Source organism: Semicossyphus pulcher, unplaced genomic scaffold, assembly GCF_022749685.1.
Source record: "Semicossyphus pulcher isolate SPU_LCO1_2020_fin unplaced genomic scaffold, fSemPul1.0.p SCAF_7, whole genome shotgun sequence".
In the NCBI taxonomy this organism is placed as follows: Eukaryota; Metazoa; Chordata; class Actinopteri; order Labriformes; family Labridae; genus Semicossyphus; species Semicossyphus pulcher.
In genome coordinates this window covers 19,008,672-19,035,166 of record NW_027211748.1, presented here as the reverse complement: position 1 = coordinate 19,035,166, position 26,495 = coordinate 19,008,672, and the positions used below count along the sequence as shown (strand labels likewise).

The 26,495-nt window shown below is 42.1% G+C and overlaps 1 protein-coding gene across 1 annotated transcript; it reads right to left on the bottom strand.

Annotated features, from left to right (window-relative positions):
- Positions 1-428: 428 nt before the first annotated feature.
- LOC138612016 (protein APCDD1) lies at positions 429-23,985 on the bottom strand. Its single transcript, XM_069685307.1, has 5 exons — positions 23,946-23,985; positions 16,556-16,739; positions 14,567-15,092; positions 2,806-3,127; positions 429-1,738 (listed from the first exon to the last, which is right to left on the bottom strand). Exons 1-5 carry the CDS (start codon positions 23,983-23,985, stop codon positions 1,278-1,280), a joined length of 1,533 nt encoding a protein of 510 aa, XP_069541408.1. The 3' UTR covers positions 429-1,277.
- Between the last annotated feature and the right edge of the window lie 2,510 nt (positions 23,986-26,495).

Here is a 26,495-nt window from a genome sequence, read left to right as displayed (position 1 = left end):
TGCATGCGTGGGTTCCCTCCAGGTACTCCGGCTTCCTCCCGTAGTCCAAACACATGCTCGTTAGCCTCACTGGTGACTCTAAATTGCCCGTAGGTGTGTGTGTGTAAGGGTTGTCTGTCTCTGTGCGTCAGCCCTGTGATTGACTGGCGATCAGTCCCGCCTCTCACCCAATGACAGCTGGGATAGGCTCCAGCCCCCCCTGCGACCCTGAACAGGATAAGTGGTTTAGATAATGGATGGATGATGTCTTCCAATTTCAAGCACACACGCCAAGTTGATTCAATTTAAACTTGTGATTACAAACCAGTGATTACATACAAACTTACTTTCCAACATAATTCAGGATATGACAGTTTCTTGAATTTAATACACGCCTTGTTCTGTTTAGGTATCCTGAATTAAAGCTTGACAAATGTGTAGGCGTGTGGGATATGGCAATCATACTCAGGTTTTAGGACCATTCTTGAACATGTGTGTACAGCGCATTCAGAATATCAGTTCAGGTTTTACTGTTTACAGTCAGCTCTGTGCGTTGTAAACAAACCAGCTGGCCAACAGCTTGCAGAGCTGGGGTTAATCAGACAATGCACGGCTGCATGTAAACATGAATATAATTGGAATATATATAATTTCAATGATGTAAACAGCTTATAAGCAAAGTTTATTTGCCCATATTCCAGGTGCTGTTTCCCAATCTGAGCATGACATCATTTCAAGGTCAAGTGTCGGTCAGTACAGACTCGGCTTTCTGATCAGTGAAGGAATAAAAAGTCTTTACAGAATGTATGGAAGATAACCTACAGGTGGATGTTTTATTGTATCCAGAATAACAGCATATATTTGTAACTGCGGCTGAGTTTATGATACTGTACGGACATATTTAAACAACTGCATTAACATAAGTAGTGTAGTTCCCTTTTAGTGTAAACAGTGACTATCCACAAGCACATCTCCCGCAGACAGGGAGCTTCTTGTCAAGAGTTCAGAGTCTTTTTGCAGCACCAAGAAATGATACTTGTAGGTAAATACGCAGGACAAAACATACTCTCAGGTCTGTGTGGATATATTGACATCTTTGTATATTTGTGGAAACACACAGGTTTGTCTTTGGTTCCACGCTAAAGTGCAGTTTCTGTGGTGCAGCAGCAGTCTTTGGTAGTTAGACGGGGATCAGAGGCACCAGTTTTCACCCTCTTTCACAAGTTCAAAGTTTCAGTTTGCTCCTCTCCCTGTTCATTCTGTCTCGTCTTTATGTACTAAAAGCCTGAATCGTCTCTCTAGCTTTGCCAGCAGAGAATCAGACACGTGACGAAAGCGACGAGAGCCACCATGATGTGTTTGTGGCTGCCTCGGTGCCGTCCTGTGCAGTCATTGTGGTGCAGCAGAGCCCTGTCGCCGTCCAGTCTGCCGGAGTCAGACAGCTGGCTGTTGGCGGAGCACTGCACGAGGGGCATCTGGTAGGACGTGGCCCGCTTCTCCGGCCGGTTGGGGCTGGAGCCGTCGCTGGGACGCTGGCCGTTGTAGAGCAGGTAGCGTCCGTGTGAGTCCTGCTCCATGCGGAAGAGCTCGTACTCCGTGTGGGGGAGCCGGATGCCCAGCGCCACGCAGCCGTTTGTCACGGTGACGTCCTGCTGCACCCCGACCTGCCAGGAGCCCTGCACCCCGCACTCGTTACCGTTGAAGACGTTGAGGAGGGAGGTGGTGGCCAAGTCCATGGGAGTTACTCTCATGTGGTTCACTAGAGGAGGGGATACAGAAAAGACCCGTTAGCCTCAATCGCTTCTTGAAGAGTAACCAAGAGTAACACCAGTTATACAAAAACACCTGTTTGATGACCTCCAGATGAGTGATGTCATGCTCAGAGTGGCTGATACACTCTCAGGTCACAGGTGCAACAGACTACGGAAATAATGAGACCCAAGTTGTCATATCTGGTTCTGTTAAAAGTTGTATTATTTTTAATGGTTGAAACGACTGTACTCACTAAAAAAACATTCACTTTTTCTTATATTTGCGATAACCAAACAAGATATAAACACAGCCTTCACATCCAATAAAATAAAGAGCTGCTTTAACAAACTCCTCTCAATTGAAGTCTGTGAAAGTATGAACACGCCGCTCTCAGTAAAGCATTTTAAATGACAATAAAAGCTGAAGGTTCACAAACTTTAAACAGCAAACATAAATTGCACTTTGGAGTCGAACAACAAAGTCAAGTTATTTGCAATAATTTGTTGGCTCCTCATGCTGGAAGGATTTTCTACCCTTACTCAAGTCGGAGGAAGACAAGGAAATGAGGAGGATATTACTGCCCTCGCTTCATGTAATTTAGATTCATCCATTTTATATTTTACAACTACATTTGGCAGACACTTTTGTCTGAACTGACGCACAAATGGAGGAAGAATCCAAACCGCAGCAGATCAAGGAGAATCTGAATTGCTTGGCAGCCATCTTTCATTCGGGCCTTTTGGGGGTTACCTTTAAAGTTCAGGGAAGATGATGTCCAGAAACAAAAGTTTTGTGAGGACAAGAAACTACGTCAGGCCTTAAAGATCCTTCTTTGGAGACCTATTGGTGATACTCAAGACATTACACCTATATTTTGCGATGTTTATTTCCTTAGATGGACTCAGATGAAGGCCTGAAATTGAGTCAAAAACTAAAGAAAGACCAAACAAGCATTTGCCTCCGTTGATGACAGCAAAAGCAGAGAAAAAGAGGAGGACGAGTTAGTTTTGCAGTCGACTGAAATGTAGTCTCTTGTTATCTAACTTTTGAAGATAGAAACTATCAGCCTGTTACCTTTGAAGACAAAGTCGGTCCCGCCCATGACGCGGGTGGAGTGAAGCCCTCGGCTGTAGCGTCCGCGGGCGTAGATGGTGAAGGTGGGGTGTTTGCAGACGGGGTCGGAGTAGTGGTAGTAGTGGCCCTCCCAGGTGTGGTTCTTGTCGTGGAAGATGAAGTGGCGGGTGAGGAAGAGGACCTCGGGGCGAACCTCGCAGCGCTGACTCACCCACTGACCGTACAGGCCGACGGTCAGGTCGGCCCGCGGCGGCAGGATGGGAGGGTGGAACTCGTCTGAGCGGAAGATGATGCGGCAGGCGATGCAGCCCTGGTCGTGGTTCTGAGGAGGAGAAGAGAATGTCACCTACTATCTTCCCCTCCGACATTTAAACACTTGATCAGGGATACCTTTAGGTTCTTGTATTTAGAGAAGATGAAGGTCTCATACCAGATTCTTCAAAGTATGGCAGCTTTTTATGACACTTATATAGCTGGAGATGTAGGCCTATCTATCATCTGTCCATTTAGGTATAAACGTGACTTTCTAACTGCCTTTTTACTTTCTTTCTTTTTCTCCCCTCGTTATTAGTCATTTGTAATTTAATGTTTGCCTGTTGTTTATCTTGTCTCATTAAACTTTTGTCAATGAAATGTGGACTATTTCATTGTTCAAAAGTTACTTTTTTACTTTGAAAACAAAAAATGAACACATATTTTTCATCTTATTTTATATTGTAAATATTGTAAATATATAGATGTTATTTTCTAGTTTTGTGTCCTTACTTATACAGGACATATTTTTCAGTTTCAGACGAGACAAATTTCTTATAATGCAAAAAATTATTTATCAAAAAGTCTGACATAATTAAACACAAATAAAAACTTAATGAAAAGAAAATTTACCATGAAAAATATAAAGATCTAAAATTGAAATAAATCCCTCCTACTTCTACATTTACATACTGACTTACAACTCAAACTTTAGGAATTTATGACTTTAGATTAACGATAAACATTTGATTCAATTATATTGATGAGCTGGTGAGGCCGTTCACTGTTTAAAAGCTCTGCGACTACAAACAGTAAAACAAAGTGGGAGAAAGAAGGAGGGATTAGTAAATCTGAGGAAGAACAATATGGAGAGAGCCACCATGGAAACCAGTTCACAGAAATGGAGGGAGTTTGGAGTGTAAGACCATTTATCTTGGATATATAACACAAGAATGGCTGAAAAAGGATAAATAGTTAATGCATGTGCTGCTGATGGAGGGTAAAAAGACTCTTACTAGAAACGGCTACCACACGAGAGCCCAACTTTAAATGAGGGATGCACGATATCGGATTATTTGCCGATATTTTCCAACCCTTTTTGCCGATTGCGATACAGAGATATTTTTTCCACCTCATTGCAGAGAACATTAAGTCTCCCCTGTTATCTCCCCTACTCTTATTGTAGTCGCCAAATACTGCCATAAAGCAGACATCTTGCACCCTTCTTCACGCTTGACAGAAGAGGCATTGTACAAAAGCTGAGCGCACCTGAATGCAGCATCCTCCCGAAAAACACGGCAGTGAGGGAGGACTGAGGGAGATTGTGACTTTTTAGTCTTTATTTGTATATTGTTGATAACTTCCCGCAGGCATGCGTGCACACTCATGCCGAGTTGATGTCGTAGCATTACGTCAACCTTTTTTAGGAGCTCATTGAGCATTTAGGCAGAATTAAAGCTTTGTTTTATCAGGAAAAAAAACGGAAAATATCGGCTGAAAAATTACATATTTGCAGATGGCGTGATGTCATTTTCAAGCCACAATCTGCTTGATACCAAGCTGATAATATTGTGCATCCCTACTTTAAATGCAGAGATAGAAATTACAATTGACATTTACAAAATGGAGAGGATAAAAAAATAAAAACATTAACGTTACAAAAACAAACTTTATTTTGGAAAAACATGGATTAACTAGGGAGCGCCGTAGGTCTGTTTTTATTTTCATAAATGAATGATCTACCCTACCGGGACATTTTTTGTTTGTTTGCTTTTATGTGTTTTCCTGTTTTGTATGTAAACATACAACACCTTTATTAAAATGTTTACCAAACGTCAATAAAAAAAAGAACGAGAAAAAAGACAATTAAAAACTCTACGCTCATGTTCCCCCTGAGGTTTACAGTATGAAAACTCAGTCATATGAAATCTGTCAGAGCTGAGCGCTTTTTTAATCCATCATCAGAATATTACGTCTTGAACAAACACAGGACTCCTGGCGTCTGTTCAGAGGTGAAGGAGGAAAAACTATTTCCTTCAGTCTGAGGCTGAAAGCCAGAAAAGGTTCCAGCATTTTCTCAGGCTGATCGCATCGTTTCACCGCAAAGCACAGATGTCTGCTCGAGCTGCAACAGGAAGTCACACAGCGACCGCTGAGATGAACCTTCATGCTACTTACACACAACAGCAGGACGCCTTTTATCCACCCTTATAAAATTGTTTTTGTCAATATAAAAGACCATTAATCATATTCAACATGTGATCACAGGACCCACAGGCAGGACAGCTGTGGTCTCTGACTTTTTGGAGAGCAGTGCGACTGCTTCCTGCTTCTCTCCAGCCAAAGACTCCAGAGAGCCAGAGGAGCTTTTGTTATTTGAGGGTGGTCAGAATTTAAGACCTCACCTCCCCAACACAATCACTCTTTTCCCAGACAGCACTTTGTCCTCATGAGATTTATGTGGAGTTAGAAAGAAGGGAAAAAACAGGAGTATCACTCCATCGTACAGATGAGATAATCCCAGGGCAGCTCCAGAACCGCCTCAGAGTGAGAGGTTAATGGCCCGACTGGAACGAGGCCTCCTGTGAATCCAGATCTGTGTGTGAGAGCAGAGAGCTTTTGAATGAGTGTGTATCTCACCGTTTGAGTATGAGAAGGAAATATATATGTGTAGTGAGGTAAAGAAATAACTATAGTATGCAGAGAAAACTGTGCATGTGTGTTTTAGCATGTAAGAGGACAGAAGAAAAGGAGCAGACCGTGGGAGAGTTTCTGCTGCAGGTGTGGAGAACATGTTCCAGATCTGCGGGAACTTTGAGCCCATAAAACACAGACAGCCCGACTGAGCTGAAAAAGGAATTCCCCGACAATGAACATGTCTTACATCTAAGGGTACTCATCCCTCACCTTTCCCTTTGTACCTCCAAAGACGCTCTATAAATATAGATGACACATCACTATCTATGCCTGTTATATGAGATGGTATCCTCCTTGTTAGCTTGGTCGCCTCTGCACCAAAACATCACACGCACACGAAGCTTGGAATGTTTTAGCTCTAATGTTGTACTGATGGACTATTGCTTGTCCATGTCAAAACAATATAACTTTCGATGCAGTACATATTTAAAGTTTTATGCCTTATTGGGGCACCGAGTCAGCCCACGTCCCACGAATAGAGGCTCAGTCCTTGACACAGCACACTATAGGTTCGACTCCAACCCTCAGCCCTTTGCTGCAAGGCCAAAAATTTATTGTTTTATGTCCTTTCCCCTTGAAGAGGGGGTATTATGTTTCCAATCTGTAGGTAAAAGTCTGTTGGAGTAATCCCCAGGCTTCTCAGCTCAGTCTGCAGGTTGCTGTGAACGCCAGGTTTCACACAGTTTTTTCTACACTTTGTGATGTCACAAAGTGCAGCCAGAAGATAGTGGGCTTGTAGGGGCGGGGTTTCTCAAAGCGACAGAGCTGACTGAGTTGCTTCAGGCAGAGGCTGAATGAGGGCCTGCACAGAGCACCAGTGTGAGAAACATGATTTTTTTACCTGTAAATTATGCTAAGCTGCTCCACAAGTATCACAGATAGAACTATAAAGCTTGCAGTTAGCATAATACCCCCCTTTAAACAGCTCAATGAAAACAATATTTGTATAATACAAGCAAAGAAACACTAGTTTTACACATATGCCCCTTTAGATTTTCATTTATCGGGTTGGTAAGTCAGCAGCAAAGACTGTTTAGACGCAAATGAGAAAAGAGATGTCAGATTCAAGATCCAACAATTCATTTATCCGTCCATTTTCTTCCGCTTATCCAGGGTTGGGTCGCGGTGGCAGCAGCCTAAACAAGGTGACCCAGACATCCCTCTCCCCAGCAACTAAGACTAACTAGAGACTGACAACTACACCTTGAGGTGGATGGCAAGTCCACGCCTCTACTTGAAAAGTTTACAAATTTTTTCCTGTAAATGGTGTCACAGCTCTCGTCAATCAGTCTTTTAATATCTTGATCTCGTGTGAAAAAAAGATGTTGGCGCGAGAAAGAGATTAGTGAATTTTCTTCTGTTGGTTTGTCTGGAAATGCCATTTAAGGCATTTTTTAAGAATGATTATGAAGTGCACCTTCTCCTGTCTGAACTGTCTCTGATTCAGTAACTCATCTACGATAGCAGTGAATTTAAACGTGTTACAACACTATAATCAAAAATAGATAACGTTGTATTTGCATCTTTACGTCTTTTTGAAGAATAATAGTGGTGGATAAAAACACTAAGTTATCCTTTTTTAGCCCTGAGTAGTGTCGGCAAGGTGCCTCAACAAGCCAAGGCAGACATATTTAACCTGAGAGGTGAAAGCGGGGCCCTGTTAATCTCATTGCTCTGAGCGCTCAGTAATAACTGAAGGTGACTCAGACGAGCATGTCAACAGATTATAACTCCTCTTTCTCTCATCTGGATTCGGATGGCTGGACACTGAGAGAAAAACACTCAGACTTTAGTGAGGAAACCAACCTGAATGTTCCTCCTCTCCCCAGCGGAAATCACACCCTTTAGTGAAGCAAATAAAAGTTTAATATGTCAATTTGTAATCAGGCAGTAATCACCACAGCTTGTGGAGTGTTGGAGGCGATCCAGAGGAGCCTCGGGCGGCTTCACACAACACAGTGTTTGTACAATTATTAGCAGGTTGCACATAAAACCTTTACTGCTGTTGTGGCACCAAACTTTGAAAATAATGATAAAAAAAAAACATTTTATAGTTTCACTGGACTGTTCTTGATGTGAGATAATTTTCATCAACCTGAAGTTGAACCACGTAAAACACAGAGTAAAGCAGCAGGAGTTTCTTTTACGTTTGTTTCTTTGGTTTTCTCCATTTTCTGAAACCCTGCAGAGAACGTTAGTTCAGTCAGGAACACTCTCGTCATAGCTTTAACCATTTATTGCCAAACAGAAGTACAGTTATGCTTGGTGCTGACGGCTCCGCTCTTAGGTTGATCCCCGGGTTAGCCGAGCAGCATGCAACGGCCTTCAAGGGAGCACATGCAAAATCCCCTGGGTATACTGAGTGGGCAAAAGGCCTCAGATGAGACAGGAGGAGGCTGGGGTGGTGGAGGTAAAGCATTACCAGCAGCAGCAGCAGCAGCAGCAGCAGCAGCAGCAGCAGCAGCAGCGGTGTGTGTGTGTGTGTGCAACATTGGTGTAGGATGAGTGAGAAGGAAGTTTAAATGGACCGCCTTGCTGTGAGAAGCGGCTGTGATTGGTGTGTTACTGATTAGAAATGATGATACAAACAGCAGGCTGTCAGCTCATTGCTGCTGGTGCGTGTGACTGTGTGCTGCATGAACTAATCTCTATTTATTTAGAAATGTAGAGTCTGTAGGCAGGTACGTGGATTTTAGGGACGGCAAGTGTTTCGGTTTAAATTTGTATGACGCTTGTAGTCCAAGTAATATTGACCAATCACATATCAGCAGGCTGCAGCGTATGCAGGAAGAACAGTGTGGAGAGCAAAAGCAGGCGGAAGATAATGTGCCGTAATGACATCACAGCTCCCATCAGCGTCATCTGACGATGATTTAGCTTCTTATTAATCTCTATAAACAGACATCTGCAGCAAGTTCAGCTAACAATCTGTTCCAGATCTAAAAATCAACTTGAGATAAAGTCCCTTGACGCTGTGTCACGAAAGCCGTTCAGCGTTTGGATTTCACGACTTCCTCGAATGCATCAGACATGATCAATCCGCCCTACGTTTTCTTCTCCTCTTGAGGACATACTTTTACTTTTTAATAATCTGCATCATGATGTTCAAATTTCCACGAAGGTAAGATCCGTTAACTTAAGTTAATCAGAAGTTTCTGTAACAATGCAGCACGCGGAAAAGAAAGTCTTGACTGGAAGTCGTTTATTGCTAACCACTGGCTACACGCCCGACAAGTTCCCCGCTGTCCCAAGAGGCTATATCGTCGTCAGACTATCGCCGATGGGATCCGAGATTGCGCATGAACTAACGCTTAGCTTCATTTAATAGTTACATCCTTTATTGTTGGTCAATCAATGAAATGTCTAGGCTCTAAAAGGATGAACTGCAGATTAATTCAAACAGCCTTCAAATCCAATAAATAAAGTGCTGCTTCAACAAACTCCTCTCAATGTAAATCAATAAAAACGTGCACAAGCTGTTCTCAGGAAAGCAATAAAAGCTGAAGGTTCACAAACTTTTTACCACAAAAACATTTGCACTTTGGAGTTTTTGCCCAAACAACCGAGTCAAACCTGTACAAGAATGTTTGCAATAATTTGTTGGCTCCTCATGCTGGAAGGATTTTATACCACAACTTAGGTTGAAGGAAAACAAGGAAATGAGGAGGATATTACTGCCCTCGCTTCATATAATTTAGATTCATCCATTTTATATTTTACAGCTACATTTGGCAGACACTTTTGTCTGAACCGACGTACAAATGGAGGAAGAATCCAAACCACAGCAGATCAAGGAGAATCTGAATTGCTTGGCAGCCATCTTTCATTCGGGCCTTTTTAGGGATTACCATTAAAGTTCAGGGAAGATGATGTCCAGAATTTAAAGTTTTATGAGGACAAGGAACTACGTCAGGCCTTTAAGATCTTTCTTTGGAGACCTTGTGGTGATATTTAAGACATTAAACCTATTATTTTTCAATGTTTGTATCCTTAGAGATAGACCGACATATCCTGCAACTTGCCTGAATTTCAAAATAAGAGTCTTATCTTTGGTAGACTTTATTGCTAAAGTTTTAAGTGTATTTTGCAACCAGTATGCTCACAAAAAAGCAGCAAAACACAACATAACATCACAAATGAGTCTCTGCATGGTAGATACATGGGAAACCTGATAACCACACCAACAACAACCATATAAGAGCACAGATCACTTCCTAACAAGGATCATAATCAAGTGGTCTTAACTCGGCCTCGATGATGCAACAGCGATCCAGGCGACAGAAAAATGGAGCAAACAGCAGAAACAAACCTAAAAACAGGCTGCTGCCTTCCTCTTGCATCACCGCTGAGATCCACCCAATAACCACAAATGAACAAGCTGGCACCAGCAAGTGTTCTGGACTGGGACCAGTACCGGGTATACTGCTTAAGAGTAATGGATTGGATCGTCACCCTGGCAATAAAGAAGCCCTGAAAAGAAAACCATTACAACCACAAGAGGTCGTTGGATTTAATGACTTCAGTGAAGGAAGGAGTGATGTAGTTTCTACCACCGTAAGAAATCTACAAATAAAAACTTAATTTATGTGCATAGTTTAAGACGAACGGGGCCCCAAACTGACCGAAGCAACAAAATTAGTCAACATTAACGGAGCACAAACAGTTACAGTCTCTTCTTGTTACAAAAGAATATAATGAAGCTTAACTGACAGTTAACCCAAATTATAAAATCACATATCAACAAGGATCTGTGTACAGAGGTTTTGATGAAACCGCTTTTGATATTTCAGGCTCTTCTTATCAACAGCTCCGGACTACTAAGAGACCGCTCCGAATGTTCCTTAAACCAGCATCTCTCTCTACATGTCATGGCCAGCCCGATCCAGATGTGACCCCCATTAAAACCTCCTGAATGTGATCACGAGGAAGATGGATGGTCACAAGCCATCGAACAAAGAGCGGCCTAATGTATGACTGGTGGAGAGCATCGCCAAGATGCATGAAAGATGTGATTAGAAACCAGGTTATTCCACCAAATATTGACCTCTGAACTCTTCCTGAGCTCAAACATGAACATGAACTTGCATTATTCGAGCTCTGAAAAACATGTTTTGCATCTTTTATCTTAACCAATCGTCATTTTCTGCAAATAAATGTGAGAAGTTTTAAATTAAAAGGTAAATTCACATCACAAATCTATGACAATTTGCACAAGTTGACTGATTCTCACCCTCAGAGAAATTATCCGTATCTGTGGGTTATATAGGGAAGATGCACAGTTTATTATAACATGTGTTTTATAGGAGTTTTTTTTGGTTCACACTTTGACATGGAAATAAAACCAACAGAGTTCTGAAATACTAAATGGGTCTCTGTCTCTTGTGTCAGCGCATTTGCGTGCAAGGGAGGGGGTCTTCGAATAATACTCGAATAGTTTCTTTGCTTGAAATGCACATCCCCAACTGTCAGCAAACAGTTCCACATCCAGTACACGTGGAACAACATCAGCCTTATTTGGGGTCTTGTTTCGGACCACTCGAAGAGTTTAAAGGGAAAACTGACGATTTTACACAAAAAGATCTGTTCACAGGTTTTTAGGTACAACTGCAAATGTGAAAAAAGTTCTATAAGGCCTCTACACCGACATTTACTTTGAGCTCTGTTTTGGTCTCCTCCAACTGCTCAGGGAAATATTGATTTTTAAGGCTGGTAGTAAAGTCAGTTGATCCTAACTTTTGAGTTTCCTGCTTCAGCTAAAGATAAATTATGTTAATGAAAACTTTGAGAGTGAATTAAAACATTAATGTTTCTGTCCGTAAACCAAAACAAAAGAGCTGAGACACGATAAAAAGGCTCTGCAGAGTTGGGCGATAATTCAGTGAATTTGTCACCTTAAAACATGATTATTTAACTATCATTTAAAAACAAAAAATAGTACTGAAAATGTGTGCGCAACAGCATTAAATCTTTAGAAACAATGTCCCAGTTACTCTAAACCAACAACAAAACCGTGAACACTTTATTTTGGAACGAGTTTCTGCAGCAATAAAATAGTCCCTTTGAACAGTGCATTGTGTGTCACCTCCGTTATATACATGTAAAAAGGTGGCAGCAGACAAAATAGATCTCTCAAACTTTGGAGAGTAAAAACTAAAGTATCTGCACGGCTAGAAACAGCAACAGGAAAGCAAGAAGATCAGTTTGTAATTTCAGTGAACTGACCCTTTAAAGCAATGCTGTAATCACCTTTGACCCCTTAGTGTAAGTTTTGAAGTACAAAGCTTGCCAACACCCCGCCTTCGTTTTTTTTCGGAACAATATCAGGCGAGCACATGCAACACTTTGATTTGAGCCTCAGGCATGCATGAAATCAGACCTGGTATGTGCTCGCTGGAATAATTCATACGGCCGCATGGATCCCGAATTCTAGGAATACCACATGTTGATCGCTCCCAGAGATAGGCCGGGTTTCACATTGCTGTTCCGCGGGCCAGAGGGGCTTAGAGAGAGCAGCTCTGGTCATTACAACGCCACAGGGGAGATGTCTGATCACAGCTCCTCACTCCAACCTCTGTTTACTTTCCGATCAGCAACACCGACCCCGACCATCCCCACACACATGGATGTTTATTTAGACAGCGGAGCAGGGCAGGATTTCATTGTAATCTCTGTGGAGGGTGACAGTGAAAACATCACTCTAGGGTTTCACTCGGCGGGGAAGCTGCCGTTCAGCAGTGTAAATAGAGAAATTACATCCCGTAAGCACAGCGGAGGAATAAAGGGCTCTTTCTTAACGCTAGATTTGGGAGATGAAATCAGTATGTACATAGTTTCTGGTTTCTACCGGTGCAAATGTTTAGGGTGCAAAGGGCACGATTGTTGACATACACACTGATCTTACATCAGTTTCTGGTTAAACAGCGCTTGGAGAAGTCTTGGACAGCTGTTTGTTACTGACAGGTGGAGTTTACTGACTCTAAACTATTTAGAAATTAAATGTAAATAACCTGACATTGCAGCATTCCTCATTTATGCAATATTCATATCTTTTGTGACCCGTCCACCTCCCGCGATACCCCAACAACGATCAGAAATACGGTTTTTGTCTCTGCTGTGTGTGGTCTTTGGCGGTGTGGAGGGTCAACACAGTGTGAGTGGAGTTCAGCAGAGATCCTGCAATGAACTCCGTGCTCAGGTAACAAAACAAAACTCTTCTTTCGACCTGGTCGTGCTCTCCAACAAACACGGGAGTTCGCACCGTGAAGAGGTCTCTTCCTGGTCGTAGCACGAGCTGCTCTTATTGGTTAGTCTGTCTGCAGCCTCCCCAGGTTGACAGGGAGAAACTGTAGTGTACAGTGACTTGGATGACTGTGGAGGTTCTCAGTCATCCAGGTCAGGGTAATTTGATTAGAACCAACCAAGTCCAGTTGCCCTTTTAGATTAAGCTTTGAATAGAGGGACATAAGAGCACAATAACACCAACTCTACTGAAGGCCTCTACAGATGTTTTCATTCAGATGGTCTCATTCATAGTTGAAACATTCACCTGCATCCTCTTGTCACAGGCTGAACGAGAAGGGCACTTTAGGAGAGCAGACCTCCATCAGCGCCAACAGTCTCGTCTTCTATGATCTGCTAATTTTAGTCACTGGTGTCTAAAATTTGGTCAACATTATGGCTTGTTTGTGAGTCAGATCAAAAATGTATGAGATCATCGTTGCCTATGCCACAAGCTTTCATGAATATGGGGCCAGGAATTTTCCCATAATCCAGCAGATAAACAAAAAAGGCAACGCTAACATAACCTCCTCGGCGAAGGAACTAAGTTCTAAGGCCAAATACTGATCCAATGTCAGAGCGTGGTGTCTGAACATGTGAAACATCCCAGTATATAACAAGCAGATAGACAATGAGTCTGCAGCCATGCGAGGGGCTTTGTGTAGCTAAACGCAGCTGCTAGCATGCACACATGTCAAGAATGACAGTGCAACATGCTAATGCTTAGCAAGTATAATGTTTGCAATGTTCACCATTGAATCCATAGACTGTATAAAAAGATGGGCGACATGACAGCTCTCTAAAAGTGAAGCCAAACCCTCTCTGTCGCCCCCTGCTGACTGGCTGCAGTATAGGTCATAAAGCCCGCCTCCTCCATGTGAACAGATGGGACATGAGTCAAACTATAAAATCAAAATACACGTCAAATACATGTTTCTCAAACATGGTTTCTGTCATTATAGTTAGTTCTTATCATGCTGATTTACGCCCATGTGTTCATTTTTCAGAAGTTTAGTTTAAATTATTTATTTGATGATTGACAGCTCTGTTGAGAAATCCGGCTCCTGCAGCCGATCTGTTCAAGATTAGCAGAGTAGAGGAGAAATGGCGAGCGGAGACGTAACTAAAATAACCACTACGGTCATTGAAGTTTACATATCTGTGAACGTCTGCTTCAGACCAACACAAAGAAGCTGTTCTGCTGTTAAACACAGCGACATGCGGGATCTTTGCTGGGGTTTTTTATGGTAAGTGAAGTGTGTGTTTTGGTTAGCGGAAGTGGCTACAGCGGCTCCAAAATGACATCACTATCAAGATGGTAGCACCCGCCTCGGGGGTGGCTTCAAATAGGTAAAATGAGAGTAGAAGGAGATACATCGTCCATCTTCATACAGTCATTGATCTAACCTTACAGTGTTAGCATACTAACAGTCACTAATTAGTACAAAAACATTTTCCTTCAATACAAACTCACAGCCACATTTTCCCCTCATCTGTCTAAACTCTAATGGAGAGAGGATCATGAGGGGCTTACCTTGGCGTTCTGCAGGGCCATCTGGTAGCTGGACGGTTTGTAGTACAGCCTCTGAGACGGCTCGGTGTGGATGTCTCCCAGAAACAGCTCCTCCACCAGGTGATCCAGGTTATGATGCAGGTACTGCTTCTCCACCCTCAGCAGCTGCAGCTCATGCATGGCAAAGTTCAGCTCTCTGGAGCAGTCGTAGCCGCCCTCCTCGCTCCACAGCTCGTGGATCACGTTGGGCTCCCAGTGGCCCTTCACGGCTCCTCTGCAGCTGCGGTTGAGCCTCTGGCTGAGCTCTTTGGCCACGGTGGCTGTGTGACAAACCATCTGGACACGGTGGAGGTGGTATTCCGCCTCCGTGCCTCCGCGGATGATCCAGGAGGCCTGACGTAGGCGCAGACGACCGCGGATAACCAGCGTGTAGGTGGGTCTGGTGCAGTGGTTGTCCTCGTAGTAGAACTGGTGCGCCTGGAAGGTGTTGTTGGAGAAGAAACTGTAGGAGCGTGTCAGGAACTCCGGGCCTGGTCTCACCTCACAGCTGCGACAGAAAACAGGAGGATCAAGATAAACACCACAAAGATCTTGTGCAGAAGATGTTACGTTTTCAGACGGTCCAAAGAAAGTGATGCTTGTGTGACTTTAAATCGCCTTAGACCGAAGTATAAAATAAGCTACTTCAATTTTCTTCTCTACATTCTTGTCAGCCATTTGTTTAAGTTTAATCCTATACAGTCGAAATATAAATGTACACAGGCTTAAATCAGTGTGATCCATTACTAAACTTTCAATCCACTTTGGGGGTCAGAGTTAAGTTGTAACACAGATGCCAGCAGAGGATGAATCGAGAAGTTTTTGTGTTGCATTCAAGGAAACTCTAAAAATTCAAGATTAGTTATTTGGGCTGATGCAGAGCACTGCTTTTACAAGGTAAAGAGTGAAAGACAAAAAAAGCTTATATGAATCTTCTGTCCTGATGTGCAGCAGATGATTATGAGGAGCCACACATCAGTCCCTCCAGGATTTCGCTGGTTTTTTGCGGACTTTGAGACTGTTGCGGCCTTAAACGCCTGATTTCGTGGCAGCTTTTTAAAAAAAAGTTGCAATAGAAGTTGTGATGCTTTGAGGCTTTTTCTTCTGTGTAACACAATACATATTTACTCTGAGCGACTGAGACAAGCACTTCAATAAAGCTTTCTTTTTACTGAGCAAGCCCCTTTGCCTTCTGAAGTCACTTCTGGTCGATTTCTGTGACAAAACGCCAAATCAAATATGTAAAAAGTGAATGACACTAAAGTAAAGTGCCATGAAATGCTCATTCCACACTCATTCCATATGCACAAGCAAGGATGTACACATTATTTATTACATTTACACTGTTCTACTCTTTATTTCAGGTGCTGGGCAGGTATAACAGCATTGAAAAGAGAGAGGGGGGTTACTCTCTCATTTGAACATTTGTAACAGAGCCTGTGGAAAGTTATGAACACAGTCTTTGATTGGACGACACAAGGCATCAGGAAGTGGCTAAGTGGACGGCTAACAGATTTCAGTACGGACACATGGATAAAAAAATCACAGGAAGACGTCAAGTGCTGGATTTATGACGATGTATAGTGCGAGGGAAAAGGCGTTATTGGTCGAATTTGCCGCAAGAGCTGCAAATATTGCAAGGTCGCAAAAAATGTGCGGGGAATGGTTGAATTTGGTCACAAATTCCTGGAGGGAATTTCAGTCGAAACATGCCTTGCTTATCAAGAGATGATGATAAACCTTTGACAAAAGATAAAACAGGGCAGTAAACTCTGCAAGCTTCTCCTTCTTTAAACACCCCTGATAGAAAGTGCCCCAATAAAAGATCTTTCACTTTCTAGTCTATGTTTAAATGTCCTTATGTAAACAGAGAGAGATAGATGCAGTGGATTTTAGATTGTCTTCCTGCTATAAAAAAAAGATGCAGATGAAGGTCAGAAGGATCAGCCTTAGAAGTCCATAGTTGTTTACCTGGCGGACACCCAGTGACCCTCGACGTTGGGAGGCATCTGCACGGTGATTCGGGCTCCATTGTGAAGATGCTTCAACATGTGTTGGCACTGCGAGTCTTTGACCAACCGGCCGAAGGTTTTCTCCAAGGAGAGACGGCTGGACCGACCGTCCGAGAGGTGGAGAGACGAGCCTTCAGCCCAGCCTGCGGGGAAATCAGACACGCCAAAAGGTTAAGCTCAGGTGAGACGGGAACGATAGTCATTTCCTGTCTTTCTTCTTTGAAGATTGTTATTGGGAAAAAAGTGGCCTGAGTTTCATCTTTGACAAAAAATATGCTTTATGTGCCATTCAGTGACCTTTAAATCTGCCTCATTGAGGTTAAAATGTTGAGTAAACCACTAAAAAATGTGTTTAGTTTAGCAGAGCTTTTTTCTTTTAGTGCTTACATCCCCATAAATGAAGGACAAGTGCTTTTAAGGAAACCAATAAGAGAGTTAATTACACGGAGATCAAACAGGAAAATAAGTTATCTCGTTAGTTTGAAGTTTCCCTCTCATGTTTTCACTCTGCTTATTCAATCATCCCGCCCTCTTTGAAGTGCTTGCAGGGTTTCATTGAGTCATTTTAACTCATGTCATCACTCAGGGATTACAGGGCTTTATCTGTGACCTGCTCCACCTGGTATGAGTGGAGTCTTTACGGGTTAATGTCAGCAGAACATGTGATGAAAAGTTAAAGCTTAGATGTGTAAGTCGAAGAATTGACAGGCGGCTTTCTGCTGTGACTGAAAGCAAACCCTGAAATCGAGCTACAAACAAAAGATGAAAGGACAGGAGAGGAATTGACATTTCAGATCTCAAAGTTCCCACCCTGTTTGCGTACCCTCGATGCACCATATGAAAAAACAATACCTTCAACAATCGTCTGGGCTTTAAGGGATATAATATCGGAAATGAAAGCATTTTCAAAGCCTGCGGCCAAATAAAAGCCTTGAAGCTCACATTCCAGCGAGGATTTATCCCATATAATACTCTAATATCATCAAATCTACCTTGAAATATGAAGACTTTGCTTTAAATTCTTTCTGTCGGACCCGACTTGCCTGGCAATATCGTCTAACGCCTTGGAATGCCTCTGCGGTCGCCTGAGCGCTTTTAATTCGAGACCAATAACACGCAGAGGGAGGAACAAAAAAGCATGTGATTAAAAGAAGCTCTGTGAAGAACAAAGATCCATCCAGTTGTTTTACACTCGGCGAGGCAGCTCACATGTGTGTGAGCCGCGGCTTGTGTGTAAATCACCACATCACAGCTCTGCTCAGTGGAGACGGTGGCCGGTGGGGAGACCTGATCCCCCCCCGACTCAGCTGGTGGCATTAGTAACGCTGCTCTGCTGGCTGGAACCGCGTTACAAATCAAAGAGAAGGCTTCACAGTTTGCTCGGTGTAATGTGTGTGTGTGTGTGTGTGTGTGTGTGTGTGTGTGTGTGTGTGTGAGGCCCTTTTTTGCACCTGCAGTCAAAGAAAGACCTTGAGTGGCTGCAAACAGAAAGTTTTCACAATGATTAGAGCAGAAACTGCCTACGTGTGTGTGAACTTCAGAGGAGTCCTGCAGAGATGTAATGCAAACCGGTTTTAACGCCACTGAGGTTTCTGTTGTTTAAACAGAGCCTGAAGTTTAACAGCAGGTGAATCTAAGGGTAGGACACACAATTAAACACACACACACACATGGGGACAGATTTTCATGCAACAGATGCACAGAAAAACAAAACTGTATTCTATTCTGCACTGTTGCCTCACAGCTGCCGGCTCGAAACCCAGTCATTGCTGTGTGGAGTTTGCATGTTCTCCCCGTGCATATGTGGGTTCCTTCGGGTACTCCGGCTTCCTCCCACAGTCCAAAGACATGCTCGTTAGGTTCATTGGTGACTCTAAATTCCCAGTAGGTGTGAGTGTGAAAGGTTGTCTGTCTCTATGTGTCAGCCCTGTGATTAACTGGCGATCAGTCCAGGGTGTAACCCTGCCTTTCGCCCAATGACAGCTGGGGCACCACCAGGATAAGTGGTATAGATAGATGGTTGGATGGAAGTTTAAAATTACAAATATGGCTGCAACTAACAATTAAAATAAAACTCATCTGGCATTTTTTAAGTGAAAAAACAGCAAAAAAAACACTCACCATAACCTTCATTTAAGTCTTAGAGCTCTTCAGCTTCACTACCTTTAGCACTAAAAGTGATTCACTTGGTAACATTTATCATTGTTCAAGTTAATTTGATAAATTACCTTTTTAAAGTCCCATCAGCCTGATGCAAAACAACAAATCTTTTGTCTTTTGTCTTTTGTTATTGATCCCAAGTCATGAAAACACATTTTGGGCAGGAGTGACAAAATCCACTCAAATAAACATGACGATGAGAGGAGTGGGAAGACAGCTCAGTGCTACAAACCAAACCCTGCAAAGCTCTGAAAATCAACCATGTTTGTTTAAATAGCATGACAATAAATGACATAATTATACAGGGAAAATGTGCTCAATTATCTCCTGACTTTCTTCTACAGCTTTCTAGGGATTCTGGGTAATGTATGCCCTTACCAACGGTGATAGTGAATGAATGCTTTGAGGAATAGTTGTTTGGTAATTAAGTCGGCAAATGCTCAAGTTTTCCCAGCTTCCTAACAAATCAGGGACTTTACACTCTCAGCTCACTTCAAACAAAGGAAAACGAAGCAGATTTAGACTCTAATCTGTAAATAACTCGCATCAAATTACAGAAAAACAAGTCTGGCGTGCATTCGACTTTGTGGTTTTGCTCACACATGTGAGAAAGTTAAGTGTTTCTGTGTCTGATGTTTAACCGTGCAGCAGCGAGACACCTGATCCAGACTGAACTACATGAGACGTGTTTTCAATCATATGTGGCTTTGTGAAAATATGATAATAAAAATTTAACCAGAGCTTTATTTAGAGTCGTTTTAAACACAACAGACTCTTTAATAAAGAGTTTTATTACATCAAAGCCAAACAAGAACACAAAATGGAAAACAGGCCGACGGGGGAACAAATGAGGAGATGATTAAAAAGACGTTATGTGGAGCCTGTTTGTAAAATTACTTTTTAAGAGGAGCCGTTTTAAAGTGTTGAAAGTGTTGTTCCTCTTAAAAAAAAAAAACGAAACATAAAAACTTTTCCTTCATTACAACAATCAGAGCGGCTGGACTCGAACACTCTCCCTCAGTGCTGCGGCTGCTTTCCCAAACTGCTGCTCTCTATCTAAATCAAAGCGCCCACTAAACTCCCAGAGCCCCAAACCACAGAGAACATTTCCAGTTGGCCCACTCCCACCAGTGAGGTCACAGCACTGGGACCCCAGACAAGCCGAGAGACTCCACATCGGTTCTGGGAGGAGAAAAAATCCAGAAGAGCCGGAGCGGAGACCAGACAAAGGACCGCTCACTGTGTTATCTTTACATGTGGCAGTGAACGTGTGGGACTTAAAGGGGGTTAAGAAAACCACAGGAGCTACATCCAGTGGTTAGAGTTGAATACAGCGCTACAGTTTTAAAGAAGGTGCTCCTCATTTTAAAAGACTTCATTGGATTTTAGAGGGAAATATTGGGAAGTGCAGCTGATGCTGAAGTTAGTCGGTCATAAACCAAAGTCTTGGACTAATTAACAGTTCAGATCAAGAGCTCACCAAAGTGACTTGATTCTTCCTCGGGGGAGATGGACGTCTGTACCAAACGTCATGGCAATTCTATTCAACTGTCGTCAAGAGAGCTGACCAAAAGATCAAATGTCAACTTTATGGTGGCTCAAAAGGAAATGTTAGAGAATCACCAAAGTCATTAAGATTAGGGGTGGGACAAAATATCAAATATATCGTCGCCCTGAGTCGTGCAATACAATTATCGATAGGCTGGCGCCTATTATCCATATTTTAATTGACAAATATACGGCACTCTGAACAGATCTCCCTGCCATTTTGACCGCATCACTACTTCATGACTCCTCGCGGTGTACACTTATGACATGAATAAGGGTAACGTGAACGGAAATCAGCTGGCAGAAGAAGAAGTTGAAAGCAGGATAAAAGAAGGAGACAGCGGGATAATGTCGGACAGCGGTGAAAAGAAGGTAAGAGATGTACCAGCCACTTTCTAATCCAAAGTTAATTTACAGACTGAAAACATGGACATTGTTTCATCTCAGTTTGTGTCGAGTTCTGTGGAACTGACACCAAATTGCAGTGAATAAACATTAATCCTGCTCTTTTTTAGGGGCATTTTATATTCTTCAGTTAATCCGATATCCTGATGGATCATTATATCTGCGATATAAGCCTGCGATTCTCACCCCTAATTGCGATGCATCCTTTGAGAACTATGAAAGTGTGGACAAAAAATAAATTAAATAGATCCAGAAAACTTTGACCTGCTGGTGGTCAAAAGGTCAAAAGGACTTCCGGACTTGAGACCATGAATGTCTGGTCCAGATTAAATTATCCACTTACTATGTGTAAGCTGTTGGAAACATTGCTGTGAAATTTTGTACTAATCGATGGACAAGCCATCCTAATATGCCGTCTCTACAGGCTCACCACTAACATGGCTTAAAATCTACATACTCTAAAATGTCTACATATCAAAAACCCTGAAAACAATTCTTCTTAAAGCTTCGAGACTCAAATTAATTTATCTTGTGTATCTTATTTATCTTTATTTATCACAAAATAATGGGCTCTCTGTTTTCAGGGTCAAGTTTGAATTTAAAATGTTCAAGTATGGACCAAAAACACCTTCAAGTGGTCAGAGGAAATGCAATTTTGAACATCTAAGATAAAAGACAATCTCAATCTGTCGATGAAGGCTAGGTGAAGTCATTGAGTCCTAGAACAGATACTGAATGGACCTTGTCGAGGTTTCATCTTGACGATCAGTGTTTTCTTACGGGAGTGAAGAATGTTCCCCAATCACCGTGTTGATACTTTGAAAAAGACCTTGACCTCCTGCTCCGTCACTGAATGAATCACCACAAAAAACTGCTCACAGAGGTGGGACATGTTGGGCGGCATAACAATCAGCATCATTTGTCTTTCTGTCCTCTGTTGGTCTGTTTTATCTTGACCCCCTTTTCTTTCTGTTGCTGCACTTTGTCAAAATCTTGTTGACATGGTTTCTAAGAATGTTTCCTTCACATGAAATTAGTTTTCTGACTGATCTCTCTGAAATAACAGCTCTTACTCCTTGGCTTCTTTGGCGATACAATCTGTCAATTGAGTCTTATTTTGGCATGGAAGTATGTGGGACTTTTTATTTCTTTTGTTGAGATGCCACAATAAGCTCATCTCTCACCAGCACAATGTTTGCAAACTTTGGGCCATCATGTTAATGTGCCAGGTTAACTAAACTACTCCCATCCGCAGGCCCGGGGAGTTTGATGGCATGTAGAAAACATGAAAATAAAAGCACAGACGAATAGTAAAACAGTGACATGACCACTGTTCTAGATTATAACAGCATCATTTTTCCAGTAACTGTTGATTCACAATGATGGAATAAAATCCATCCAATACTTATTCGAGTACACACAGCTGCATACATATGACAAGAAATAAACTCTTGACTACATAAATGGTTTTTGACATGTATGTCTCTTAGTTAACCAGAATAATTGTTTGTTTGTATTGATTTATTGACGCAGTCATTTTTACTTTTCGTTGTTGATCTTACAGTGTAGGTCAAATCTCTATGATAACCACATTTGGATATCCATCCATCCATCCATCATCTGTCCACCACTTATCCTGTTCAGGGTCGCAGGGGGCTGGAGCCTATCCCAGCTGTCATTGAGCGAGAGGCGGGGTACACCCTGGACTGATCGCCAGTCAATCACAGGGCTGACACACAGAGAGATAGACAACAACATCACGCTCACACCTACAGGCAATTTTAGAGTCACAAATTATTCTAACGAGCATGTCTTTGGACTGTGGGAGGAAGCCAGAGTAACTGGAGGGAACCTGCGCACGCACGGGGGAGAACATGCAAACTCCACACAGAAAGGCCCACTACATCCGAACCGAGATTGGAACCTGGAACCTTCTAGCTGTGAGGCGACAGCGCCAACCACTGCAGCACCGCGCAGCCTTACATCTGAATATGCACGGATAAAATGTTTTGTTTAGTATTTGAGTTAGTATAATGTCACTCTTTTTTTGTGAACTTTCAAATATCAATCAAATATCAGCCTCTAACTTATTAGATCATCTACGTCACTGTGATTAAAGTGGTTAAATGACTTTCTTCATTCCATTATTGCCGTTTTATTTACCTATCTTTACTATCTCTTTATACTACCTTGTTGCGATCAAACCTTAAGGGGTTCTCGGAACCAAATTTCAATCCAACTTTGCCATGAAAAAGACGAACATAAAGCTGTGTAGGATCAGCTATAACTTGAACATACAGTTAAATAGCCCTCTTGCATTTAGAGAATTACTGAGTATTTACAGACGTTATAAACCTCAAATATGAGGCTCAACAGAAGTCTTTTTAGATCCGTATCAGTAATAAGGTGAAAACTAAGCACCAGCCGTGTCTTTCTAAACTTGCTGTCTAACTTAAGGTTCGCTGAGGTTTTCTCTCCTCCTGTAAACTCACAGCACTCACTAATCTGGGCTGATTTTCACTGCCTCTGTGAAAGGCTGCAATAACACACCACCTAATTGAACGTTTGATTCACTTTAACACGCTTAAGAATAAGTCGACACCAACATATCGTTTTATCCCAACCCGCTCTGTTGAAGTTGCAGCCAAATGTTTCCTTCGACTGTCACTGGCAGCAGATGGACCGGGTCAACTGCAGTCCCATAATCCTCTGCTGCTCAGACAGGGTTTTCAGCAGGGATGGATGTTTTTAAGTGGCTCTAAACTCTTAAAGCGCTTTCATCTGTCCAGCAGCCCTTGGGGAAGCTTTTTATTGCCTTTTAGCCCTCCAAAATGTTCATCACTGAGGCATAAGGGGTAACTTAGTGAGAAAATATTACAATCATTATAATTAACCCTGTTGGTCGCAACACAGGCATGAGAGTAAACAGGTGTACTGAGGGAGGAGATGCATGGCAGGTTCCTATCTGACGTACAGTATATGCTTCACTTAAGACTGAAAAACATTAAAAATCCACTGAAATGTATATAAATATAAACATAATTTGGTATATCTCGTGTTTGTTTTAGGTAAGGGTCAAATTGGGCACAACAAAGCTTCTTTAATAGACTGTGTAAGCTCTTTGTTTTTCGTGCACACGTGGATGAAAACACGTTTTTCACTCATTTAGCCAAAACGCCAAATCCATCAAATCTCCACATCATGGATTAAAGTCAATTCATGTTTAAGTTTCTTACCCAACAAAGCGATGAGGAGCAGTGCAGATTTCGGCCCCATTCCGCTCTTTAGGGAAACGAGCTTCACTGGAAACACTGGGGAGTTCACGCTCTCCTTTACGCAGCGTCCTTATTTACTCCAACACAAATCCTCACATTGTGAATCCATAGCGTGGAGCAAACAGCCTTCTGATATCCCAGCATCATAGGAAACACACCCCCGGCTCGCTACTGATAATAAAACCACGATGAATCTGATGTTCAAAACAAAGAATCGCCCCGACAACACGAAGGAAAGTCCCAGCTTCTGTGTGTTACACGCTGGTGGAGTTTAACGTTGTCGTTGGGACGGAGCAGCTCGGTGGCTTTTACGCGCGTCCTCCGTGCGTCCTGGAGGAGTGTTTGTACGTCTGTGCGGAGACTGGACTCCCCCCGCCTCTGAGCACACTTTATGGGCGTGGAGTTGAAGTTTACTCCCGTTGGATGCACACTGCAAAAAAAATCGCACATGTGTGCAAGGTGTATTGGTCAACTGTTTAACCTGATGATGGGTCTGTAGTATCCGTATGCAAACTTGCAAAGCAGCAATTATGGTACATGGTACATCATGGTACATAATTGTATGCATTTTTTCATTATTTTCAAACCCATCCCCCACTCCCAGCCCAAATGAAAACAATAAAAAAAAACATTAAAAATCCCCCAAATTCCTTCAATTTACAGATTTTTTTTACCCTTTGTGAGACTGACTTGGTCAGTGACATTTTTGCAGTGAAGACATTTTACCTAAACCATTTGGATTAAAAATTTCTTAGCTTTATAAAACAGATCCTCTTTCCTGTAAAAGTGTGACTGTAACTGAACCTTAGAAATGTGACAAGCCCACTTGTGAAAAACTCATTCAGTACCACAATTATGTCCCAGTAGGAAAAGGCTGTAACCACATTTTCTGTGTGTTTTTATGCACAAGTTTCTATTCATGAACTCTTTGGTTTAGAGTTTTTATCCTGGTAACTTCTAAGAAGTAACATTTTGGAGTGATAATGGAAAGCTACATGTAACCAGAGGGCTTCTGCATTATGTTGCAATTGAAATTAATGACGCTGTGACACCGGGAATCTCTCTCTTTCTGCACTACTGTTTATTCTGGCAGCTCCTCTCCCACAGGGGAATTTTACAAAAGGGGCGGAGATATAACATTAAACATAGGGGGGAAAATTACATTGATACAAATCAACGGAGACCTGGGCAACAGAAAGACAGAGCCTCCGTTATATCTCCCAGCCTGCTCCAGCTCCTACACAGATAAAATAAAATTACATCATGCAAGTTAGCTTAACTTGCGGTGCACCTAAATTAGCTTAACTTGCTCTGTACGTAAATTAGCTTAACTTGCAGTGCACGTAAATTAGCTTAACTTGCAGTGTACGTAAATTAGCTTACCTTGAGGTGCACGTAAATTAGCATAACTTGCGGTGCACGTAAATTAGCTTAACTTGCTGTGTACGTAAATTTGCTCAACTTGCAGTGTACGTAAATTAGCTTAACTTAAGGTGCACGTAAATTAGTTTAACTTGCCGCGTACATAAATTAGCTTAACTTGCCGTGTACGTAAATTAGCTTAACTTGCAGTGCACGTAAGTTTGCTTATCTTGCTGTGTACGTAAATTAGCTTAACTTGCAGTGCACGTAAATTAGCTTAACTTGCAGTGCACATAAGTTAGCTTAACTTGCCGTGTACGTAAATTAGCTTAACTTGCGGTGCACGTAAATTAGCGTAACTTACAGTGCACGTAAATTAGCTTAACTTGCCATGTACGTAAATTAGCTCAACTTGCAGTGCACGTAAGTTTGCTTATCTTGCTGTGTACGTAAATTAGCTTAACTTGCAGTGTACGTAAATTAGCTCAACTTGCAGTGCACGTAAGTTTGCTTATCTTGCTGTGTACGTAAATTAGCTTAACTTGCAGTGTACGTAAATTAGCTTAACTTGCAGTGCACGTAAATTAGTTTAACTTGCAGTGCACATAAGTTAGCTTAACTTGCCGTGTACGTAAATTAGCTTAACTTGCGGTGCACGTAAATTAGCGTAACTTACAGTGCACGTAAATTAGCTTAACTTGCCATGTACGTAAATTAGCTCAACTTGCAGTGCACATAAGTTTGCTTATCTTGCTGTGTACGTAAATTAGCTTAACTTGCAGTGTACGTAAATTAGCTTACCTTGCGGTGCACGTAAATTAGCATAACTTGCGGTGCACGTAAGTTTGCTTAACTTGCCGTGTACGTAAATTTGCTCAACTTGCAGTGTACGTAAATTAGCTTAACTTAAGGTGCACGTAAATTAGTTTAACTTGCCGCGTACGTAAATTAGCTTAACTTGCCGTGTACGTAAATTAGCTTAACTTGCAGTGCACGTAAGTTTGCTTATCTTGCTGTGTACGTAAATTAGCTTAACTTGCAGTGTACGTAAATTAGCTCAACTTGCAGTGCACGTAAGTTTGCTTATCTTGCTGTGTACGTAAATTAGCTTAACTTGCAGTGTACGTAAATTAGCTTAACTTAAGGTGC